General features: G+C 65.0%; 1 protein-coding gene across 4 annotated transcripts; it reads left to right on the top strand.

Moving 5' to 3' along the window:
- The first annotated feature begins 6293 nt into the window (after positions 1-6293).
- Positions 6294-19391, top strand: MKNK2 (MAPK interacting serine/threonine kinase 2). Of its 4 annotated transcripts, none has more exons than XM_045491310.1 (14): positions 6294-6397; positions 7453-7588; positions 10842-10929; positions 11036-11137; positions 11216-11313; positions 13318-13397; positions 13723-13796; positions 14078-14182; positions 14299-14354; positions 14461-14556; positions 15017-15211; positions 15916-16080; positions 16822-16865; positions 17187-19391. In XM_045491310.1, the coding sequence occupies exons 2-14, from the start codon at positions 7538-7540 to the stop codon at positions 17419-17421; spliced, it is 1389 nt and encodes a 462-aa protein (XP_045347266.1). In that variant the 5' UTR covers positions 6294-6397; positions 7453-7537; the 3' UTR covers positions 17422-19391. The 4 variants fall into 4 exon arrangements, with proteins under 4 accessions (XP_045347266.1, XP_045347267.1, XP_045347265.1 ...); XM_045491309.1 differs by lacking the exon at positions 6294-6397 and adding an exon at positions 7150-7316; XM_045491312.1 differs by lacking the exon at positions 6294-6397 and adding an exon at positions 7150-7316 and having other exon boundaries at positions 11031-11137.
- The last annotated feature ends 127 nt before the right edge of the window (positions 19392-19518 follow it).

Raw genomic sequence — 19518 nt, 5'->3', positions numbered from 1 at the left:
TCCAAGCTGGGGACACAGAGGCTGGTGAGTGGTTTGGGGTCACGCTTCAGCGGCTGTCTGCACCCAGAATCAGCCAATGTCACTGCTTACCCCTGATTTGTATTTTCATTGACCTGGACCAGTTGAGAGAAAGGAGGGCCGGTCCAGGGTGGAGGGACACTGCGGCCATGGACACCGGCCCTCAGAGCCCATGGGGACCAGATGTTCACCACCACCCTTTTGTTTTCCGCTGTCGGATACAGGGCTGGAGGGGATACTGCCGGAGACCTAAAGCCCAGGGGAACCAACCTCCCGAACCCTGCAGGTCAGGAAGGGGTCCTTGTAAAGGCAGTTTCCTGGCCCCAGGATTAGAAGGGTGGGCGCAGGGGCCCAAGCCTGGGGACAAATAAGGTTCCCAACTGCGGTGTGGCTTTCTGAGGGCGTGCTTGCCCTAAAGCCGAGGAGCTTGGGTGATCCTCATGCCGGAGGTGCCTGAGGTCTAGGTGCACACCGTGGCGCCGCATAAATGCGGGGGTTCCCTTCCAGGGAGCAGCGGACTCTGGATGCTCCGTTCACGTGCCTCTGATATGCGCACCTGAGGAAACTGAGGCACAAGGAGACACCCCCCCACCCCCACCCCCACCCCGGGGCCGGCCCTCCGACCCTCACCTTGGGGTCGCGCCCTCGGGGCAAGCAAAGCGGGAGAGATGTGCGCGGTCCCTTTAAAAGGAGCGCGGCCCTTCTTCCGCGACCCTGAGAACAATCCCATTGGCTGAATTGTGGGGCTCAGCCACGCCCCCCGCGCTCAGTCCTTGGAATCCTATTGGCCCAGCTCCAGGGCCCATCTTCCACACCCAGGGAGCCTGGGCACAGCGCCAGGCTCGGTGACGCAAACGCGTTGCCCGGCAACCGCTCCCGCCTCGGGGCAGAGGGGCCCAGCGCCGGAGCCAGGGCGCAGGCGCGGCCGCAGCGAGTTCCCCTGGGCGAGCGGCCTGGACTCCGAGTCCACCCCGCCCGCCCCTGTCGGCGCCCTCGCCCCCCTCCCCCCCGCCACCCCGGGGTCCCGACGTGCGGATGAGCAGGAGGAGGGACCCTGGGGGCGACGAGCCCGGCGGGGGTCATGGCGTGGGAACGGGCTGGGCGCCGCGGGGCGTCCGGCTGCAGAGGGCGAGGAGGGTCCAGAGGCGCCGGGTCACAAGTCCCGCAGCGGAGCCGCTCGAGCTTTTAGCAGCATTAGCAAATCCAGCCCTGGGGGAGGGCATTCCCGGAGGCTGGAGCCGGGTCCCTGCACCAGCCGCTTTCGGCCACAGGCACTGGCCCGGAGTCCAGACTTGCAGGCCCCTCCTGCCTCCTGGACACATCGCCACCGTCCTCCGCCCTCTCGGCCAGGTCTGCCTCCTGTGGGCCTGGCTGGACCTGCCTCAGTGTGCTCATCTGCAAAATGGCAACGCCAGGCGTCAATGCCTGTGTGAGCCTCCCAGGACTACTGTAAGAATTACCAGATTCAGGGGCTTAAAATGGCAGAAATCTATTCTGTGACACTTGCGGAGGTCGGGAATCCCACACAGGACTCGGGCTGAAAGCCAGGTGAGGGCTGTTTCCCCCCGAAGGCCCAGGAAGACACGTCTCCGCCCCCCACCCCTCCCGGCGGCTTCTGCCCACCTCTGCCTCTGACCCTCTGCCTCCCTCTCGGGAGGACCTCGTGAGGACTCTGGGCCTCCTGGGAACCCAGGGTCACCCCACCTCAGGGGCAAAGTGCCTTCTGCCGCTAGGGTTCACGGCCACAGACAGGTTGCTGGCAGTCGGGCAGGACGTGTTTGTGCTGTCACTCCGCTGACCCCAGGGCGTGACTGAGCTTTCTGAGGCATGGAGCCAGCTCTGCCTTCTGCCTGGCCCTAGGAAGAGGGGAACCTGTGTGTCACTAGGACATGCAGAACTCAGTGCCCCCCCCCTCCCCAGGCCCGGGACCCAGACTGGCCAGGAGCAGCCCCAAGGAAGCAGCCTCCAGATGGTGTCTGGGGTCAACCGGCAGGGAGAGGCCCTGGGCTGCAAGAGGGTTTGGGGCAGGTGACCTGAGTGGTGTGGCCTGGCCAGGCATGCGATGTCCCCCCTGCATCTGCTGCCCTCTCCCTCCCTAACCTACCACCCTTTTTGTGCTCCCGTGGCCTGGCCTCCCAGGACCTGCCCACACGCCTGAAGGCTCCCCGCCCTCCTCAAAACCGGGGGCTCTGGTACATGATGCTCCAGGTTATTGTCGGAGAGGTCAGCCGGGAGTGGGGGCCCCGGATTCCCCAAGAGCCACCTCCAGTGCCTTGGAGGACAGGGCAGAGAGGAAACAAGATGACAAGCCAAGGGCCCCATCGTGGGTCACTAGGGCAGAGTGGTGGCCTTTGGCCATCTGCTGGGCCTGCCCTGCCAGCCCCCAGCCCCACCCCTGCCCCCACCTTGGGGACTTTCAATGACTGACCCCCCCCAAGAAACCACACGCGCCGCCCATGGCTCCCGGAAAGACGCCCACAGCCAGGCAGGCAGCGCAGCCCAGAACTCCCGGCCACGCCCACCCCTGCTTTCCCTTCTCCCCGCCCTTCCCCCACCCTCACCGAGGCCGGCGGCCCTGGCTCCGTCCCCAGGCCTGCTGAGCCACCGGAATGGAGCGGGCTGTGAGTCAGTCAGCAGGAAGGGACACTTACAGCCACTTGCATCAGATGTTCCTGCCGCGTGGTCCCACAACCTTCTAGAAGCCCCAGCTCGTGACCCTCGCTTTTCTGGGGATCTCCTCGGGCTTGGGGTTCCTGTCCATGGGGGACCAGACAGATGGGAATGGGTGGCGAGGGTACGGGCTAGGCTGGGCACCAGCTTGGGACTCTAATTCCACGAGTCCCCTACCCCCACTGCCATGCTTACCCCAACTCTCAATCCTGATCCCAGCACCCTGGTCCTCCTTTGAGGCTGCCCTGGGACCCAGGCGTCCCACACCAGCTCAGGGCTTTAAGGCAGCCCTCTGCCCCCTCTGAGTCTCAGGGGGCCCAGCTCTGAGCAGGAGAGGGAGAGGCCGGGGCCGTCCCCCAAAGGCACTGCTTGTGAGCACACTGGAGCCATCCCAGACATGCCCCACGCCACCCAGCCCCGGACACAGGCCCCGTCTTCTCTCCGGCGTGTGCACACCAGCAGGTGCATGGGCCACGCACCTCCACCCGGCTCCCACGCCCCACACAGACCCAGGCTCATTGCTTCTCTAAACGTGCACAGACAGACCTACACACCCCAATCTGGTCACACTCACACATGCTCACACCAGACCGGCGCCTTGTTTGTAATGCCGGGGGGGGGGGGGGGGGGGGGGGGAGAAAGGTCTTTGCCGTTGCCCCCTGGTAGGGTTGTCAGGTAAGCTACAGGACCCCACCGTTACCAAGTTAAATTTGAATTTCAGAGAAGTGATGAATAAGGTTTGCGATATTTGTATGCGCGGGACTCTCTCTGAAAAGTATTCATTGTCTCTCCGAAATTCACATTTAACTGGGTGTTCTGTAATTTATTGGCTAAATCTGGGAGCTCTGCCTGCTGGGATGTGGAGGCCCTGAGTTCCCGGGGCTCCCCCAGGCACTGCCCAGGAGGTGAGCACCCAAGCCCCCGCAGGGGCCCAGGGCTCAGGCCAAGGAGGGGGTGGTCAGAGGGGAGACCACTGAGCACAGAAGCTTGCCTCCTGGCTCAGAGGAGGCAGGCAGAAGCAGAGACCCCAAGGATGGAAGTCAGGACCTGCCTGCTGTCTCCTCTGGTGTGTGGGGGAGAGCCCACATACGGCATAGGCTGAGAGTCACCCCGCAGAAGCGAGGGGCTTCTCAGGGGCCTGGCTGGGTGTAGACTCTTGGAAAGAGCAGAGTCCCTGCACCATTGGTCTAAGCTTTGCCAAGCCAGCTTCATGACTGCGGCGGGAAAGGGGGTCAGCACCCCCCTCCTTGAGCCCCTAGGGAGCCACAGGGGCGGCTGGAATAAAAAAAAAAAAACTGCACGGGGAGGTGGGGGCGGGGAGGGGAGGGGGAGGCCCAGGAGCCAGGGAATCATTTCCCGCTTGTCCTCCTTTTTCAGGCCGGTACCTGCGGCTCTGGGAGCCTCAAAGTAGCCCCTGGGCCCCCAGGGCTGTCCTGAGCCCCCCTCCCAGGCTCTGGCAACCCCCTCGGCCTCTGGCATCGGAGGGGTGGGAAGCGGTGTTGCCCTGGGCCCTCCCGGTCCTGCCCACCAGCTGTGTCTGTCCTTTGCCTCGGCTGGGACTGCACCCTCCCCCGCGCCCCAGTGACAGTCACCAGGAGCTGGGGAGGTGTGAGGAGCAGGGGCCAGGACAGAGGTGGGGAGCGAGACCCCTGGGGGTCCAAGAGGAGGGAGGCAGGGTGGCTGGCAGGTACCTCCCAGCCCTCTCGCTCCCTGGCCCCCGGGCACCCGGCACCTCTGGGACCTCAGCCCATAAACAGGGCCTCCTCCTGGAAGATGGTAGGCTTTGGCTGTGGGGATCCGTGGGGCGGGCCCACAGCAGGACAGGGCCTAGGCCCGAGAGCCTGCAGGCTGGGCACAGGCGCCCCTCCCCTTCCTACATTCCCCCTGCGCGTCCCTATGGCCACCAGTGCAGGCCAGGCTAGGGCCTGCATAGCACAGGCGCCCGCAGGCACCTGTACCGACGAGGTTAGGCCCGGCTCTCAGACCCAGGGGCTCCGGCATCTCTGCAGGGGGGCGGGGGGTGCGGCTCTGACCCGACCTGCTCAGGGTACGTGCGTGAACTGATTGAACATCCCCTATGCAGCCTGGGGTGCGCACAGAAGCCTGCACGTGTGTGCGCGTCACGCATGGCCCCCACCCGTTTAGGGGGCCCACCATGTGCATCGCGGCCCCTCCCAGCGGTCATACAAGTGGGTGCTCCCCTCGCGGTCCCCACCTTCTCACACACGGGGCAAGGGACTGCAGGACTCAGCAGGGGACACTGGTGATGTCTGGGGACACTTGTGGCTGTCATAACTCGGGGCGTGCTCTACATCAAGTGGGAGGGCATGGACACTGCTCAACACCCCGCAGTGCCTAGGACGGCCCCCACGAAGAATGACCTGCCACTACGTCACTAGTACTGGGGAGACCTGCTGGAAAGACCCCAGAGGCAGGGCCATCGTCCTGTCTGCCCACCTACAGCCTGGGGCCCACAAAGGGACCACCTGTCTGGGCTGTGTGGCGCTGAGGCAGCTTGTCTGAACGGTGCCCAGTGCTGGGCCTGGCTTCTGGCTTTGGGAACAAGTCTGTCCCCACTGGCCAGGCTCCAGGATCGGCCACCAGGCCCTGAGCGTGGCTGCACCTGGGAAGATGGCCCTGGGGCGAGGCCTTCGTTCGTTTCCGTTCCCTGAGGTCAGTGTCAACGGCAAGCCCACTCAGGTGCACACGTGAGGGCGGGCGCAGCTAAACACCCACACTGGGGTATAGACCGACTTTCCTGTCCTGGGCTGAACCACGTTCCCCAGAAAGATACGTCCACGACTCAACCCCTGGAACCCGTGAATGTGACATCTGGCGACAGGGTCTCGGCAGGTATAACTGGACAAGATGACGGGTGCTGGAGTAGGGTGGGCCTGGTGCCACGAAGCAAAGAGCAGACGCAGAGGAGACGGCCACCTGAAGGTGGAGGTGGGGAGCAGGGGGAGGCGTCTACAAGCCTGAGGGACTCCAACCCCGGAAGCTGGGAGAAGCAGGAAGCATCCTCCCCTGGAGCCTTCCGAGAGGGTGTGGCCCTGCGGAGACCTTGATTTCAGACTCCTGGTCTCCGGAATGGGAGAGCATACATTTCTGTTTCAGGCCTCCCCAGTGTGCGACGCCGTGTTACAGAAGCCACAGAGGCTAACACACTTACACAAGCCCCGTAGGCACAAACACACAACCATGCACACACAGACGCTCAGACACACCTATTCCTTCCAGCAATATTCGGTGAGCACTCCCCGTGCGCCAGGCCCCGTGTGCTGGGCTCCGGACGGGCAGAGGACAGGGCTGTGCTCTTATGGAGCTGACCTGAGGAGGGGCAGTGACCCATCTGTACCCCCCTGAGCCACCCGAAGCGCATGAAAACCTGCAGGTAACCATGTACACACAGAGAGGGCCCCTGTGGAGGCAGAGGTGGGAGGGGACAGCCAAGAAAGGAGGGAGGGAGGAGGAGGAGGCAGCTTCGAGGTGGCCTCTCCGAGGCAGGCAGGTCTAACAGCCCCACCCCAGGCACTTGAAGCCAAAGTGTGTGTCGACACAAACACACACACACACACACACACACACACGCACACACACGCAGGGGACAGAGGACTTGGGGCTGACTGAAGTCAGGTGTGGCCTGAGCTGTGGCCTTGGCAGGCGGCACATAGAGGCAGCCCCCTGGGAGGGGACAATTCAGTTTCAGGTCAGCGGGGCCCGGTTGGGGGACAGTTGGGTTTGGGTGGTGGCAGGGCGAGCTGAGGTCTGGAGGAGACGGAGGTGGGTTCACCCCACAGGCTTGCGCTTCCATGCGCCCAGGGTTTGGAGTCTGAGGACTTTGCACCACAGTGCTTCAGGGACAGGGAGCTGGCCCAGCTCCGGAAGGGCCGATTCTACCGAGCCTGGGTGGTAGGGGCGCCGGCCCAAATGGGATGGCATTTTATCTCCTGTCCTGGCTGCCCCCCACCCCCGGGACTCTTTCTTGGTCCAGGGTCCCAGGTTGTGGCATTAATCAAGAGAGAGCCACAGCACGCTCTTCCGGGATTGGGGAGCTGCAAGAGGGAGCCATGGTGTATTCTAGGGCAGGGAAGTCGCCCAAAGGAGTCAGTGTGTCCCAGGCCCTGGCCGGCATCCCGGGGGAGTTGCCAGAGCATAGGGCCCGGCTTCAGCTCGGTGCCGGGGATCCGCGGGCCTCCCAGGGCCTCAGGCGGCCAGTCCAGCACCCACCCCCCTGCCCACAACGGCCAGCATCCCTCCCAGGTCCTTCCCCTGTAGCCCCGCGCACCTCACTGCGCAGGCGCGCGGAAACCCCTCCAGGCCCGACTGCGCAGCCGCACGCGGCCCGGCGAGCTCTCCAGCCCCGCCCCCGTTGTGCGCTTGTGGGCGGGATTGGCGGAGGCGGGGCATGCGTATTGGGCGGGGCGAAGCCTGGCCTATAAAGGCGGCGGCGGGGCGGTGCGCCCGGCTCCTCTCGGCGGCGGCGGCGGCCCAGGCAGAGGAGTCCGCGGTGGTGGCGGCGGCAGCGGCGGCGCTGTTCCCCGCGCGGTCCGCGCAGTGGGGTCCGGGCTGCGTGTCTCGGGCGGCGGCGGCGGCGGCACTGCGGCCCCGGCCCGAGTCCGACCCCGGTGAGTGCGGCCCGGCGACGCTGGCCTGGCCCCGACCCGGTCTCGGGGATCGGGCCCCGCGGAGCCTCGGCGTCCGGGGCTCACGGCGCGCTGGCCGCAGCCACTCACGTTCTCCTTTGTCTGCTCCCGCCTGCAGGGTCCCCTACCCGGCCGCCCCCCGCCCACGGGCCGCTCCCCCGGGCCCGCCGTCCCCTCCCCCGCTGGCGGGGCCCGGACAGAAGATGGTGCAGAAGAAAACAGCCGAACTTCAGGGCTTCCACCGTTCGTTCAAGGTGAGGGCCGGGTGGGTTTGGGGTCGCCTGGGGCTGGACCACTCGAGTGGCCGGTGGGGGGCGCGTAGCCCCCACCCCCGGGATCCACCCGTGGCTGCTGCCCGCCCTCTCCGCCCCCCCCCCCCGCCGTGTGTCTGGGGCTGCCCCAGCCGGGAGTGCGCTGGTGGGGGTGGTCAACGGGCCACAGTCCAGTCCCCAGCGCCCTGGGGACTGAGGTCTTTCCTCTAGGAACCCCAAGCGCGGTCAGGGCCCCCAGGCCCTTGGGAGCACCTGGTTGTGTGTCCCCTGCAAACCCCTGTGCACTGCTAGGGAGCTCAGGCCACAGTCCAGTCCTCAGCGCCTTGGACCTGTGGGTCTGTGGGGTCTTTCCTCCAGGAATCCGAGGTAGGACTGCAGGTCCCAGAAAGCCCTCCTAGGTGGTCCTTGGAATAAGGGAGTGAATTGGATGCCCCTCAGCCCTGCGCCTCCCAGACAGTCCGGGCCCAAGTGCTATTTCCTGTGGGAGCAGGAAGTTTCTGCGGTGGCCCCACGGCTGCAGTCTTGGTCTCAGATGAGCGAGTCTGGGGGGGGCGGGCAGGTGCTGGGGAGGGGCCCCACGGGGCTGGCTCAGGGGACGCAGTGATGTCAACGGCCTCCCCACCCCACCAGCCGCGTTATGTAATGGCTTCCCTGGGCCTTCTTGGGCAGGGACCTGTTGCCCTGTAAAGAAGGCAGGACCTGGGTGTGTGTGGGCACGCGCACGCGTGTGTGTGTGTGTGTGTGTGTGTGTGCGCGCGCGCGCGCGGCGCACGTTCATGTGTATGTGTGTGTGTGTACACAGGCACTCCCAGAACCGGGGTGGGAGGAGCAAGCTGAGACTGTTTGGGTTAGAATTCCCAGGCCTGTCCAGCCACATCTTGGGCCAGCGTGCCCCACCCCTGCCCACACGCCTGTCATCCTCGCTTTACCCCCTGCCAGGGGAGCAACAGCCTTGGCAAGTCCAAGTGTCCGGGGCCGGGCTGAAGCGGGGGGTGGACCTGAGACGTCACCGGCAGTGGTCTATTCCCTCCTGGGGCTGGGCATGAGCTAGGACAGGGTCAATGTGAGGGGCCAGCACGGCAGCCAAAGCAAACTCGAACTTTCTGGATGATTCCAGCCGCCTCCTGCCAAGGCCTGCTGACTGGAGGCCTGAGGCCAGCCCCAGGCCCAGCCCGCCCACATTGCTTGGGACTGGAGGCTGCTCCCAGGTGGGACCATGGGAGTCCTGAGGAGTGGGAAGGACACTGGCCAGGGAGCCTCAGCTCTGAGAAGGTCCTCTCGGCCACTCTGGGACTCCCCTCCCGCCATGCTGAGCTTGCTTCTTGGGCTGGGCCTCGCCCTCCCGCCCCAGTCCAGCAGCAGCACTGCTGGGACCCTTTCTGCTGGGCGTCTCCCAACACACTTTCCCCGTTTTCAGTTGGGAAATCGGAGCCTTGGAAAGAGATGTTTGCCCCGAGTCTCCCTGCAGGTGGAGACAAGGACACGGGAGCTGCTTTCATCAGGAGTGGCCAAGCCACCAAGGTGGAGGCTGGGACAGGCCTGTGGGGGTGGTGAGGGGACCTGTAGGCCCCCTTGAGGATCCTCGCACTGTTCCTTGGTCCGAGGAGCTACAGGCAGCTTCCTTCTTCCATCACCCAGCCACAGACGCGGGTCAGGCCTGGGGCCGAGGTCACTAGACGGAGGTGAGCGGCTGCTGGCTGCTGGCCCTGAGCGCCCACCCCCCCCCCCGCCGCTGTCCACCCCTATGTGGTTACCCTGGGGCCCCTCCTCCCAGGTAGAAGTAGTGACCTGGCCCCTCTCGAGACCTCTGGAGGAGCCCAAGGCAGGGTGCTGGTTTCTGGCGTTGGTGACTGTGCCTGCCTCCCCGCGGAGGCCAGACCCCCACCGGGCAGGGCCAAGGGCCGGAGCACTCCCTTCTCCCGTCTGCCTGGCCTGGCCCGGCCCAGGCCTCCTCGCAGCCCTGCACAGGGGGGTGGGGAGGTTGAGAGGCCTGCGCCTGTGTTTTCAGCCGCTCCCTCTGACCTCCGCCTGCCCCCTCTGCTGCCGGCCTGGCTTCCGGGCCTCCCGTTTGTAGGAATCTGGCCCAGCTCCTTCTGCCCTGGGCCCCTCGGTGTTTCTCTGGGGCTTTCCTGGAGTTCCTTCTCTGGATGATCCTCCTGCCGGAGCCCCGTCCCCAGTTGTCCTGAGGCCCCAGGGAGGGGCAGGGACCTGGCTCGGGTCACCCAGCATCAGCAGCACCACCGTGCACAGAGGCCCCCTCACCCACCTGAGGCCCCGGCCACCTAGTCGGCCAGGGTGCAGGGAGCTCAATTAGAGCTATCTCCTGAAGGCCTCTGCTGGGCCTCAGTGTCCTGGCCTCAAAGGCCTCACATTTCAAGCCAGGGGGCATCCGTCCTCACTGTGGCCCATCTGCTCTGCAGAAGATTATTCCAGCAGCTCTCCGGGGCGGTTAAGACAAGGTTTCTCCAAGCCCCAGCTGCCTTCCTTCCCTGCTCAGGGTCTAGCACCCTTCCCCCGGTCCTGGGGACTAGCGGGTGACCTCCAGTGGGCCTCTCCCTGCAAGGCTGGTTTCTTAGCTGGGCATGGGGGCCTGTGAGGAGCTCTGTCCCGGTGGCAAAACGGGACAGTGCTGGCTGTGGCCCGGGCAGGGCTGAGCAGAGGGCGGTCTGGTGTCTACACTGTTGCAGCCGGAGGCCTTGGAGGCCATGAGCCATGGCCTATGAGCCATGGTCGGGCGACAGTGGGACCTCAGAGGGAGCAGCGCATGACCAGGAGGGCAGTGGCTCCCTGTTTCACAGAGGGAAGACTGAGGCCAGAAATTCAGGGCCTCGTGCTGGAGGCTGTGGGAAAGCAGGCAGGGCCACCCCTGCTGGGAACCCCGCCTAGAAGCCAGAAGCCGGTGACTCACCCCCTCCCACTGACCGCCTTGCTGTCTTTGATCCTCTGCAGCCCAGGGGGCCAGTTGGGCTGCGGAGGTTGTCCCGGGTGAGCCGCGAGGCCTGGCCTGGGCACCATAGTGACTCACGCCAGGCCCTCTTGCCTGCTCGGGGCCCCTCCCCACAGCGCATCCCTTTCCTGGACACCCCAAGGGCCCTGGCGTTCGGGGGAAGAAGGACCATTTCCTTACAGTCAGGCAAAGCCAGGCTTTTGTCCCCCTGGACTTGTGGATGCAGACGCGGGGGCTGGGTCACTCTCTGGGCAGGCCCTGAGAGCCCTCCTGTCCTGTCCCCTGCAGGGGCAGAACCCTTTCGAGCTGGCCTTCTCCCTAGACCAGACCCACCTCGGGGAGACCGACTTCAGCCTGGAGCATCCCGCCCGCCCTGGTGAGGGCCGGAGAGGAAGGTGGCGGTGCGGGAGGGCCGGTGCGGGAGGGCAGCGGGGGCTGCCTGCTGAGCAGGGCGGGCCTCACCTCCGGCTCTCCTAGTGCAGATATGCCCGCCAGCCAGCCCATCGACATCCCAGACGCCAAGAAGAGGGGCAAGAAGAAAAAGCGGTGCCGGGCCACCGACAGCTTCTCGGGCCGGTTCGAAGGTCAGTGAGGACTACAGGTGGGGGTGTAGGGAGACGTGGCCAGCCCGGGGCGGCTCTCACCGCACCCCTGCTCCCCAGATGTCTACCAGCTGCGGGAAGACGTGCTCGGGGAGGGTGCCCACGCCCGGGTGCAGACCTGCGTCAACCTCATCACTAACCAGGAATACGCCGTCAAGGTGAGCACCAGCGCCCGGCCAGCTCCCCGCACCTCTCCCTGCGGCGCCTGGGCTCTGGCACTGGCCGCGGGTGGCGGGAGGGGGGAGCTGGCCTTTGAGCTCCCGGACCAGCAGCTGGGGGAAAACTAGTATCTAAAAATGGCCCCGGGGCCAGTGACACCGGCCACCCCTGGGAATCTAGGTCAGCCTGCTCTGAGCCCCTGAGTCTGGGCAGGAAGTGACCATAAGGAGCCGCTCCCTACACAGGTGGCTGAGGACCTGGTGCCAGGGCGCCTGAGAGCTGGGGGCTTCGGTCAGAGTTGGCTCTTGCCTGCTGGGTCACCCCAGGCCACTCCTCGGTGACAAGCGGTTCTCCGTGTTGGTTACAAGGGTTAAAAGGCAATGCCGTACTTGGGGCCCAGGGAAGCTTGGCATCTGGGGAGACCAGGGTGTGGCCTCGAAACCTGTGTCTCTTGGCCAGGCAGTACGGCCCTGTGCTCCGAGAAACCGTCCGGTCTTCCCTGGTGACCCTGCATCCGGGTGGGGTGGGGTCACAGGAGGCTGGCAGACCAGGAATGAGGACCGGTGCTCCCCGGTGAGCGAGGCTGGCCAGAGCCCAGTGCTTTGGTAGAAATCTGATGGTAAAAGTGGCCATTGTCCCTGCCCCGTGAGTCCAGGTCGGGCGGCATGATGGTGCCAGAGAACTGGATGCTTAGCTTTGAGCGCTTTCTGTAAAACGGGCAATGCACTGAGTGTTTTCCCCTTAAGGACCGTCGGGCAGCCTGGCCTCCGGTGCCCCTTCGACAGTTCGGAACGAGGCTCGGAGGGGTTAGACAGCCTGAGTCAGACCTTGTTGGGCCTCCTGTAAGGTCATCCCCCTGCCCCGAGGGACTGCAGTTTCCTCCATGAGGTGGGGTCCTAGCCAGATTCCCAAGGGGTGGGATGAGGTTCTTCAGGAGGGCATGGCTGCTGGCATTGTGTCACGAGGCCCCGACATCTGGTTGGTCTGCCTCTCCGAGGCACGGGTGCGTTTGTCACCAGACAGGTGGGACAGCACGTAGGCTGGGCCCCGGCAGCACGCGGACACCATGCCTGCCTGTTGCAGGGGCGAGCTGGTGGCACACCGTGTTCCCCTCCTCCAGGCCAGCGCGCTGGGCAGGGAACCCCGGGCCTGCCCCGCCTGCCCAGTGAGAGGGGCCTAACATGCAACCTGGGAAGACGTTCCCAGTGGGTGCCCGGGGGCCGAGGTGGCCCGGAGAGAGCCAGCTGGCACCTTCTGCCCCCACTTCTGTGGGCGAAGGTGTCTCGGGGAGAATCCGGGAGGCAGGTGGGCCCAGAGCTGCCAGGTGCCGGCGGGATCGGGGGCAGAAGCTGGCTTCCGGAGGCTCTGGAGTCGCGGGGAGACTGTCCCTGTTGGTTGACGGGAGGGCCAATCTGGGCTGGCATGAAACAGGCCTGGGCTGAGGGGCCCATGGCAGCTGCCCAGACTGTCACAGAACAGGGGAGGTGGGACTTGGCACCAAAGTGGGCAGGGACGGCTTGGCTGGCAGCCAGGCACCCCAGGGCCGCTCTAGTCCCCTGTGTGGTGTGGGAGTCCGCACAGTGGCCACCAGTCTCCCAGGCAGGGAGGGGATGCTGACACCCTGAAGGGGCATTTTGCAGGCGTCTCAGGCCCCAAACATGCCCCCGAGGCCTGTGGGGTCAGGAGCGGAACAGGCCCGCCTCCTCTTTCTGCCATTCTTGTCCAGCTTGTCTCTCCCCTGATGCCACTTGGGAAACATGTTGCAACCCCCACCCCCCTCCCCCTCCCCCCAGCCTGTGCTGACCGCCATAGTTCTGACTTCTGGCAAATTCTGGGCCGCAAGAGGAGAGCTCTGCTTAGAACTTAAGGTCTAAGCTCGAATGGGGTCTCAGCTGTGGCGCAGGGCAGGTCGCTGGTGGGAGCCCCTTGGGCTTTGGGAGGGGCTTTGGCTGACCCACTGCTCTGTCTCCTGCCCCCCCCCCCCCCCCCCCCCCCGCACTTAGATCATCGAGAAGCAACCTGGCCACATTCGGAGCAGGGTTTTCCGGGAGGTGGAGATGCTGTATCAGTGCCAGGGACACAGGTAATGTGACCCACCTTGCCACAGAACCGGGCCCTTAGCCATCTTTCCATGTGTGAATGGGCCTGAATGCCTCCTCACCCCCAGCAAGCATTTGGGGAGCATCCAGTGTGCAGCAGAGGCCGTGCAGGGTGCACTGGGGAAGACCCAGCGTCAGGCAGGCAACCCAGAGTGGGCAAGGCGGAAGCAGGCCCGTGGCCCCGGTCCCAGCCTTCCTGTGCACAGGTGGGGGTGGAAAGGGTGGGCCCCTCCTGGGCTGGGCTGTGGGTGCACAGGGGCCTTAGGAAGCCTCCCTCCTCTCCTGCCTCTCCAACCCCCCACACCTCAGGAATGTTCTAGAGCTGATAGAGTTCTTTGAGGAGGAGGACCGCTTCTACCTGGTGTTTGAGAAGATGCGGGGCGGTACGTGGGGCCTGGGGGACGTTTGCAGCTGTGTCCTAATGGGCTGTGGGCTCGGCCACCAGGGAGGACTTTTCAGATGTGCTCCTCCTGCACATCAGAGGGGGCTTGTGGGGTCCGAGCTTCCTGTCCACATGGCAGCTCAGGGTTGAAGGCTCTGAACCCAGGGAGGCCAGAGTGGGCACTTCCCTGTCGGGTGGAAGTGGGCACTAGGCACTGGGCGGTGGCCTGGAGACACGGAAGTGACGCGTGTATGTTTTTCCTCCACCACGGCCTGGCCCCAGGCTCCATCCTGAGCCACATTCACAAGCGGCGGCACTTTAACGAGCTGGAGGCCAGCGTGGTCGTGCAGGACGTGGCCAGTGCCCTGGACTTCCTGCACAACAAAGGTGGGTGGTGGGGCTCCCTTGTTCCCTGGGATGTCCAGCCTCGCGCCCTGTCCAGCTGCCTGAGACTCCTAGAAAATGCCTCCACTCCCTCCACTGAGTCCCGGTTCTCACCGCAGGCATCGCCCACAGGGACCTAAAGCCAGAAAACATCCTCTGCGAGCATCCCAACCAGGTGAGGGGCGCCGGGGAACCGCCTTCCCTGCGCCAGGGCCCGGGCTGGGTTGGCCTGGACTGCCGCCCCCCCCCCCTCCCTTACCGCCTTTTCCCACCCTTCCTAGGTGTCCCCTGTGAAGATCTGCGACTTCGATCTGGGCAGCGGCATCAAACTCAACGGGGACTGCTCCCCGATCTCCACTCCGGAGCTGCTCACCCCGGTGAGGCGCCCGGGCAGCAGGCACGCAGCGACCCGCTCCGTTCTGCTCTGGGGCTGCGCCTGCTCTGGGGCTGCGCGGCCCGCTGCCCCTGCCGTTGCGTAACCTCGAGGTGCTGGCTGCTCTGCTGCCTAGCCCGTGGAACTGGGGCTTTTGCTTAGCAACAGCCACTGATTGGCCCGCGGAAAGTGGCGGGCGGGGCCACGGGCGGGAGGGGAGGGGCGGGCTCCCAGCACCTGCCGCTGATTGGGTGGCTGGGCGGGTGGGCACCTGCCACCTGTTGATTGGGCGGGTGTGAGGGCGGGGCCTGCCCCCAGCCCGTCTCTGATTGGCCAGGCTGGGCATCGGGCACCGCAGGCTCAGGTGACCTAGTGTTGGGGCCTTCACGTGATGCCGGGAAGTCCCGGCCTGCTGCAGTCCCCTCCTCCCCTCCACGGGCCCTGACGCCTCGTCCCGCCCGCAGTGCGGCTCAGCGGAGTACATGGCCCCCGAGGTGGTGGAGGCCTTCAGCGAGGAGGCCAGCATCTACGACAAACGCTGCGACCTCTGGAGCCTGGGTGTCATCCTCTACATCCTGCTCAGCGGCTACCCGCCTTTCGTGGGCCACTGCGGCAGCGACTGCGGCTGGGACCGCGGCGAGGCCTGCCCGGCCTGCCAGGTGCGCGCGTGCGCCCCGTCCCCTGTGCGCCCGGTGCATCGCAGGCCTGGTCTGTGCGCGCGTGCGCCCCGTCCCCCCTTGTGCCAGTCTCTGAGCATGTGCATTCCCCACCCCCAGCACCCCTCTGTGCCCTCCCCCAGGGCCTGCTTGCTGCCGAGATCCTGGCCTGTGATGCCTGATCCATCCACGGGGCAGTGCTGGCCTGGCGCTCCTGGGGTTACACAGACTCCTTGGTTTTATGGTCTAGGAGAGGAAGCATTTGGAGGTCAGGAATCTGCCGTCCGGCAAGACTAAGATTTAGGGTTTGGGATGATCACGTTTCAGCCTTGTGGCCTTCTGCTCCCATGAGCCCCGCTGCCAAGAGTTGCCTTTCTGCTGCTTGGCTTCTCTTGGGCAGAGTTCACTGAGCACTCTCCTGAGGCCAGGTCTCTAGTCCAGCCTGCTTTCCTCTCAGGCATTTTTCCCCCCAGAGCCCCCGGTCCCGCCAGCTGACCTCAGGGCTCCCACTGCAGCCCCTGCCCACCCCCCCTTGCTGTCTGGGGGCCAGCTGTTCAGGTCACGGGTTAGGCTGCACGGCTGGGTCTGGGGCCTACGGCAGCTTGTTACCGAGCAGCGTCATGATGTACCCCGTTCCGTCCAGGCCGGTGTGGATGTTGGGGTAAGTTGGCTGCAGCTGATTTCACCCCCTTGCCCCTCCCCCACAGAATATGCTGTTTGAGAGCATCCAGGAGGGCAAGTATGAGTTTCCCGAGAAGGATTGGGCCCACATCTCCTTTGCTGCCAAAGACCTCATCTCAAAGCTCCTCGTCCGCGACGCCAAGCAGAGGCTGAGCGCCGCCCAAGTCCTGCAGCACCCCTGGGTGCAGGGGGTGAGTGAGCCCTGCTGGGGACCTCCTGCCTCTCGCCTGCCTCCGATGGGCAAAGGAGGGACTTGGAGCAGGGGTATGAGCATCCCCGGGGAGGCCAGCATCGACACCCCCAGATGCAACGTGGGTCTGGGGCCCAGCCTTGGGGTCTGCAGGGGCCCCAGGCGCAGCAGTCAGACCCACCACCTGCTTCCAAGCCGGGCGCCAGGACTGCAGAAACTGCTTGAGCTTGTGCCCTGGAGGCATCGGGGCCTCTTCCCGCCTGGCACAGGGAGCAGGCTGAGGTCGTGCAGGTGTTAGGCAGGTGGCAAACCTCGGGCAGGGCGCGCCAACCCCAGTCCTGCTCCCTGTCCCCCCACCCCCAAGCCGGGAAGAGCCTGGCGTTTCTCTGGCCAGCAGTGCCCCGAGCCAGGCTGCCTGCCCAGAGCAGGGAGGGCCCACGGGCAGGAGTCTTAACCAGACGTTGGCACCGGGAGTCCACAGGAAGCAAAGGCTGGGGCCCTGGTGTTAAGGCCAGCCGGTGGAGGGGCTCCCAGCCCCTTCTGGGGCACCGGGAGACCTGTGGGGGCGGGGGAGGGGGCAGGGTGCGGGTCTAGAGAACCGCTCTGGGCTTCTGCCGTGCCCTCCCCCTGGCCTGGCTGGGCTCCAGCAGATACATCCCCCCTCACCTCGGTCGCTGCCAGCGGGGCCCCGGGAAGGCAGCTGGGCTCTGCTTTCAGCTCTGCCTCTCCCCTGTCCTTACAGTACGCTCCAGAGAACACCCTGCCCACACCCATGGTCCTGCAGAGGTGAGACCCATGGGAGGGGGGGGGTCTCGGGCCCGAGAGCGGGGGGGACCCCAAGTCGGGGGTGGTTAACGTTAAGGTGATTAAAATGACAAGCCGTCTTTAAATCGGGGGGCTGGGAAAGCCATCTAAGCGCTTGGGTGTCCTCGTACCAGTGATGGTGATGGATTGGGCCCCTGGCGGGGGTCCTGGTCCCCCAGGGAGGCTGGGCATGCCTGGGGCCTGCAGCCCCTCCCCCCGAGGTACTGCACAGACTCTAGGGGTCCCAAGGGGATCGGGCCCCGAAGCTACCTTTCACCTCCTTGGTGACCGCCCCGTCTCCAGGAACAGCTGTGCCAAAGAGCTCACGTCATTTGCGGCTGAGGCCATCGCCATGAACCGGCAGCTGGCCCAGCGGGAGGAGGACGCGGCCGAGGAGGCGGAGCAGGGCCAGCCCGTGGTCGTCCGAGCTGCGCGCTGTCTGCGGCTGTCGCCGCCCTCCCAGAGCAGGCTGGCCCAGAGGCGACAGCGAGCCAGCCTGTCCGCGGCCCCCGTGGTCCTGGTGGGAGACCACGCGTGACCCCTCCCTCCCTCTGTACATAGGTCACTCCCCCCCTACCCCCCCATCAAATCTAAAAAAGTTTTTTAAGCTATTGCCAGCCGGTGACCAGCAGGCTGCCCTCCCCTGGCTGGACTTCGAGGCGCTAAGCTCAGTTGGGGGGGGCTCTTTTTATATGAGGTTTTTGCTGTTGGCTTTTTTCTTTTTTCTGTCTCACCCCCGTTTTTTTTCCTTTTAAAGGTGTTAAAAGCAAAGCAGGCACCTGGGGAGGAGGTTGGAGGGTGTGTCGCCGGGCTTGTCCCGTCCCAGCCCCAGATACGCACCTCTACTGTGAAGGGTCCCCACGCCCCACGCCCGCCCTGCCCAGATGTGACTCAGGAGAGGAGGGCACTTGTCGCCTTCCAGAGCTGGGGGCACAGAAGCGCACCCCTTCCCCAGCCCTCACAGTATTTGCAGGGACGGGCCACCCCCACGTCTCCCCGGGGTGACACAGCACCTCTTTAATCCCTCACCCTGAAGCACCCTGGTCGCTTGGTGGGGTGGGGGCTTCTCAGGTCTCCCTTGTGGCTGGAGGGGGCTTGGGTGCGGGCAGGTGGCAATCACGGCTGCCTGCCGGGCCCCGCCTCTGACTGACAATCGGGGCTCCCTCGAACCTTGACCTTAAGCTCTCGCCGCCCCCTCCCCTGCCCTCTCCAAGGGGGACCCTGCCCACCCAGGAGGGCAGTGCCAGAGGAAGTGGGAGGGGTTGGACAGGCGCCCGTCAGCCAACGTGGGGGTCCCTCAGACCCTCACCCTGGGCACCGGAGTGCCCTTTCTCAGGGCTCAGTCTGACCATGGCCACGTCCTGCCCCTCACCGTCACCCCTGGGTCTGGTGAGGAAGCTCTGTCACCACCCCCCCCTTACTCCTCCTCAGAGCCAGGGCCCAGCCAGGGGTCCTGCTAAAGCCCCCCGCCCCCAAGGGCAGCGTTTCTGCGTGCCCACCTTCAGGAACACGGCTACAGCTGCCACGGCCTCCTCCCGGGCACCCAGGAACCTCTGTGCCCGCCTCTACCCACCTTGGCGCCGGGGTCAGATGTTGAATGACCGCCGGGCTTGGGGCGACTGACCCCCCTCTTCCCTCGGGTGGGAAACACTATGCAATACAGGCTTCCCTTTTCTCCATGTTCGTGTGCTTCTGCCGGGGGGGGGGGGTCTCTGCAGCCCCCCCCTCACCAGGGCAGCCTGGCCCTGGGGTCTGGGCGAGACTCCGCGGCAGGCCGGGCCTGGATCGCCCCCCCTGGCTTCTAGTTGTTCGTCCCGTTTTGTTCGTTTTTTAAAGACATCGGTTGACTTCCCTTCCCTGTTCTTGAATACTTGAATGTTGGGGGGCCTTGTGGGTTGGGGGAGCTCACATGCCGTTTCTGTGGCAGTCTCTGGTGGCCGGTGGGGACGGACTGCCCCTCCCGTCCCCCGCCCGCCTGGATCTGTGGACTGGCCTTTCCAAAGACCCCGGGGGGGGGGGGGGGGGGAGGCCGCCCCGCCCCCTGCTTCTCGCCCATCAGTGATTCTACGTTTTGCAACTGGGGATTCTGCCTTTTGTACAAAAGAAATGCACCCCCCGCCTGCCGCGGGTGCCGTGGCCGTTTTAACTCTGGAAAGCTGAGCTGTGAGGAGCTTTTTTTTTTTTTTTTTCCCAAAGGTGGGGCAGCCACTTCCTCCCCGTCACACGGACAGTGTGGCCCAGAGGACTGTCAGAACCGCTACTGTGAATGGGCGCCCGGCCCCTGGCCCTGGGGGAGGGGAACAGCAACGTTTCAATGTTCAGATGTATAAAAAAGACAAAAAAAAAAAAAAAAAAGAAACTCAAGTTTTTTAGAAGTGGGGGGGAAACATCAAGCACTTTAACTGCACCGCACCAGGTGAACCGATACAGCTCATTTTCCTTACACCAACGTCAATGCCGGACTTTTGTATTGTTTTGTAAGGATTTAATAAAAGTCATAAAAACTTGGGGGTCCTCGTCCTGCTTTTCTGTTGAGTGACGAGCAGCCCCAAACCATTTCTCCATCGGCGATCTCACTGATGCCGTTGGAGGCCAGGGTTTGGACGGGCGCCGAGGGGGTTGGCCTGATGCTCGG

Source organism: Leopardus geoffroyi, chromosome A2 (genome assembly GCF_018350155.1).
Source record: "Leopardus geoffroyi isolate Oge1 chromosome A2, O.geoffroyi_Oge1_pat1.0, whole genome shotgun sequence".
Lineage (NCBI taxonomy): Eukaryota > Metazoa > Chordata > Mammalia > Carnivora > Felidae > Leopardus > Leopardus geoffroyi.
Note: the sequence above shows the minus strand (reverse complement) of the source record. Positions and strands in the feature narration are given on the sequence as shown.